Raw genomic sequence first — 2,852 nt, 5'->3', positions numbered from 1 at the left:
TGTTAGGCTTACCTGGTCATGAAGACTAGGTGCCGTCATGACATGTTCACGGTTGGTGAACTAGGGTCGTGACAAGTTGGTATCAGAGCTCTAGGTTCATAGGAGTCACGGGACACATGTCGGTTTATTAGAGTCTCGCTGATCGGTACGAAGACGTCTGTACTTATCTACGAGAGGCTATGTAACTATTTAGGAAAAAAATTTCAGTTCATTGATCTCCTTGTCGTGCGATATTTTTGACATCAATTCTAAACTTCTGTCTTCTATTCTCTCACAGATGGTGAGGACACGTGCTACTCGGGACGATCAGGCACCCGCACCCCCTCCTGCAGCCGTCAGAGGCAGGGGTCGGGGCAGAGTCCGTGGATGCGCACGGGGTGCAGCCAGAGCACATACGCGAGCTGCCGCTGAGGTACCGCCAGCAGATCCAGTCGGAGTTCAGGCACCCGACACGCCTACAACCACTACTACTACACCCCTTCAGGAGACATTGGCACAATTTATGAGTATGTACACCACGCTGGCTCAGGCAGGGTTGCTTCCCCTTGCTGCATCCATATCCCAGGCCGGGGGAGGGGCACGAACTCCTGCCGCCCGCACTCCTGAGCAGCGAGTGCAGGTTGAGAAGGTCCCAGAGATCATTCCTGTACAGACTGCAGTTCCAGTTTAGCCCGAGGATGGGGCAGCTGCTTCTGTGGATGAGCAGCGGAGACTCGAGAGGTTCAAGAAGTATGATCCTCCGGTTTTTAGTGGACTAGCGACAGATGATGCCTTGGGATTTCTGGAGGATTGCCACTGTATTCTTCGTACTATGGGTATTACCGGATCGAGCGGGGTTTCTTTCACTACTTTCCAACTTCGGGGAGCCGCCTATGAGTGGTGGAGCACCTATGAGTTAGACAGTCCAGACGAGGCTGCTTTACTGACTTGGACCTAGTTCTCAGACATGTTTTTGAGAGAGTTCGTCCCTCAGAGCCTCAAGGACGCATGGCGTGCATAGTTTGAACATTTGCGCCAGGGTGCTATGACTGTTTCAGAGTATGCTATCCGTTACACCAGATTGGCTAGGCATGCACCAGCCTTGGTTGCTACTGTCCGCGAGAGGGTTCGCCGGTTTATTGAGGGGCTTATTCCTCCCATCAGATCTAGCATGGCTCGTGAGTTGGAGATGGATATTTCTTATCAGCAGGTAGTGAGCATTACTAGGAGGGTTAAGGGTATGCATGCTAGGGAGAGAGAGGAGAGGGAGGCCAAGAGGTCTCGTGAGTCAGGCCATTTTTCTGGTGCCCGTACCCCAGTTGCAGGTCATCATGGTAGGGGCCATATGAGTCGCCTCGTTCATTCAGCTCTTCCAGTAGCCAGCAATGCTCCAGCTCCTCCCAGATCTCAGGAGCCATATTATGCACCTCCAGTTTCTAGCGCGCCTCTTGCGCGGGGTGCTTTCAGAGGTCAGCCTAGCAGACCTGGCCCTAGCCAGTCACAACCACCACGTCCTCCCAGAGCTTGTTTCGAGTGTGGTGACACACGCCATGTGGTGAGGGATGCCCTAGACTTGGGAGGGGTGCACCTCCACACACTTCTCAGCCACAGCGTGCCCCGCAGAGTTCTCAGGCCATTATTCCAGCTCCAGCTGCCACCCCACCTGGCCAGCCAGTTAGGGGCGAAGATCGGGGAGATAGAGGTCGCCCTCGAGGGAGGGGCCGGGACAGATTCTATGTCATTCGTGATCGTGCCGAGGCTGTCGCCTCCGATTCTGTTATCACAGGTATTATATTGGTTAGTCACAGAGAGACATCGGTTCTATTCGATCCAGGCTCTACTTATTATTATTTGTCATCTTATTTTGCTCCGCATTTGGGTACAGCCCGAGAAACTTTGAGCTCTCCTGTTTATGTTTCTACTCCCGCGGGAGATTCCCTTGTTGTGGACCGCGTATATCGGTCATGTTTGGTTACTATTCGTGGTTTTGAGACCAGGGAAGATCTTTTATTACTTGATATGGTTGATTTCGATATTATCTTGGGCATGGACTGGTTGTCGCCCCAGTATGTTATTCTTGATTGTCACGCTAAGACCGTGACGTTGGCTATGCCAGGTATTCCCCGTATTGAGTGGAGTGGTACTTTTGATCACACTCCCAGTAGAGTTATATCTTTTCTTAAGGCTCAGCATATGGTTGAGAAGGGGTGCGCCGCGTATTTTGCTTATGTGAGAGATGTCAGTACTGATACCCCTTCTGTTGACTCTGTCCCAGTAGTACGGGATTTCCCCGATGTGTTTCCTGCTAATCTTCCGGGCATGTCGCCTGACCGGGACATTGATTTTGGTATTGATTTGTTGCTGGGCACTCAACCCATATCTATTCCTCCTTACCGTATGACTCCTCCTAAGTTGAAGGAGTTGAAGGATCAGTTACAGGAATTGCTTGATAAGGGTTTTATTTGACCTAGTGTTTCACCGTGGGGTGCTCCTGTCTTGTTCGTAAAGAAAAAGGATGGTTCTATGCGCATGTGTATCGATTATCGTCAGTTGAACAAAGTTACAGTGAAGAACCGATATCCTTTGCCTCGTATTGATGATCTATTTGACCAGCTTCAGGGCGCACAGGTGTTTTCTAAGATTGATTTGCGATCAGTCTATCACTAGCTAAAGATTCGGGATCCAGATATCCCGAAGACTGCTTTCAGGACTCGGTATGGTCATTACGAATTCCTTGTCATGTCATTTGGGCTGACCAACGCCCCAGCAGCTTTTATACATTTGATGCACAGTGTATTCAGGCCCTATCTCAACTCGTTTGTCATTGCTTTTATAGATGATATTCTTGTATACTCCCGGAGTCGGGAAGATCA

At 50.4% G+C, this 2,852-nt stretch overlaps 1 protein-coding gene across 1 annotated transcript; it reads left to right on the top strand.

The window, feature by feature from the left end:
• The first annotated feature begins 1,150 nt into the window (after nt 1–1,150).
• Nucleotides 1,151–2,445, top strand: LOC138871988 (uncharacterized). The gene is made up of 2 exons (XM_070149920.1): nt 1,151–1,304; nt 1,865–2,445. The coding sequence occupies exons 1-2, from the start codon at nt 1,151–1,153 to the stop codon at nt 2,443–2,445; spliced, it is 735 nt and encodes a 244-aa protein (XP_070006021.1).
• The last annotated feature ends 407 nt before the right edge of the window (nt 2,446–2,852 follow it).

Source organism: Nicotiana sylvestris, chromosome 6, assembly GCF_000393655.2.
Source record: "Nicotiana sylvestris chromosome 6, ASM39365v2, whole genome shotgun sequence".
NCBI classification, from domain to species: Eukaryota; Viridiplantae; Streptophyta; class Magnoliopsida; order Solanales; family Solanaceae; genus Nicotiana; species Nicotiana sylvestris.
Note: the sequence above shows the minus strand (reverse complement) of the source record. Positions and strands in the feature narration are given on the sequence as shown.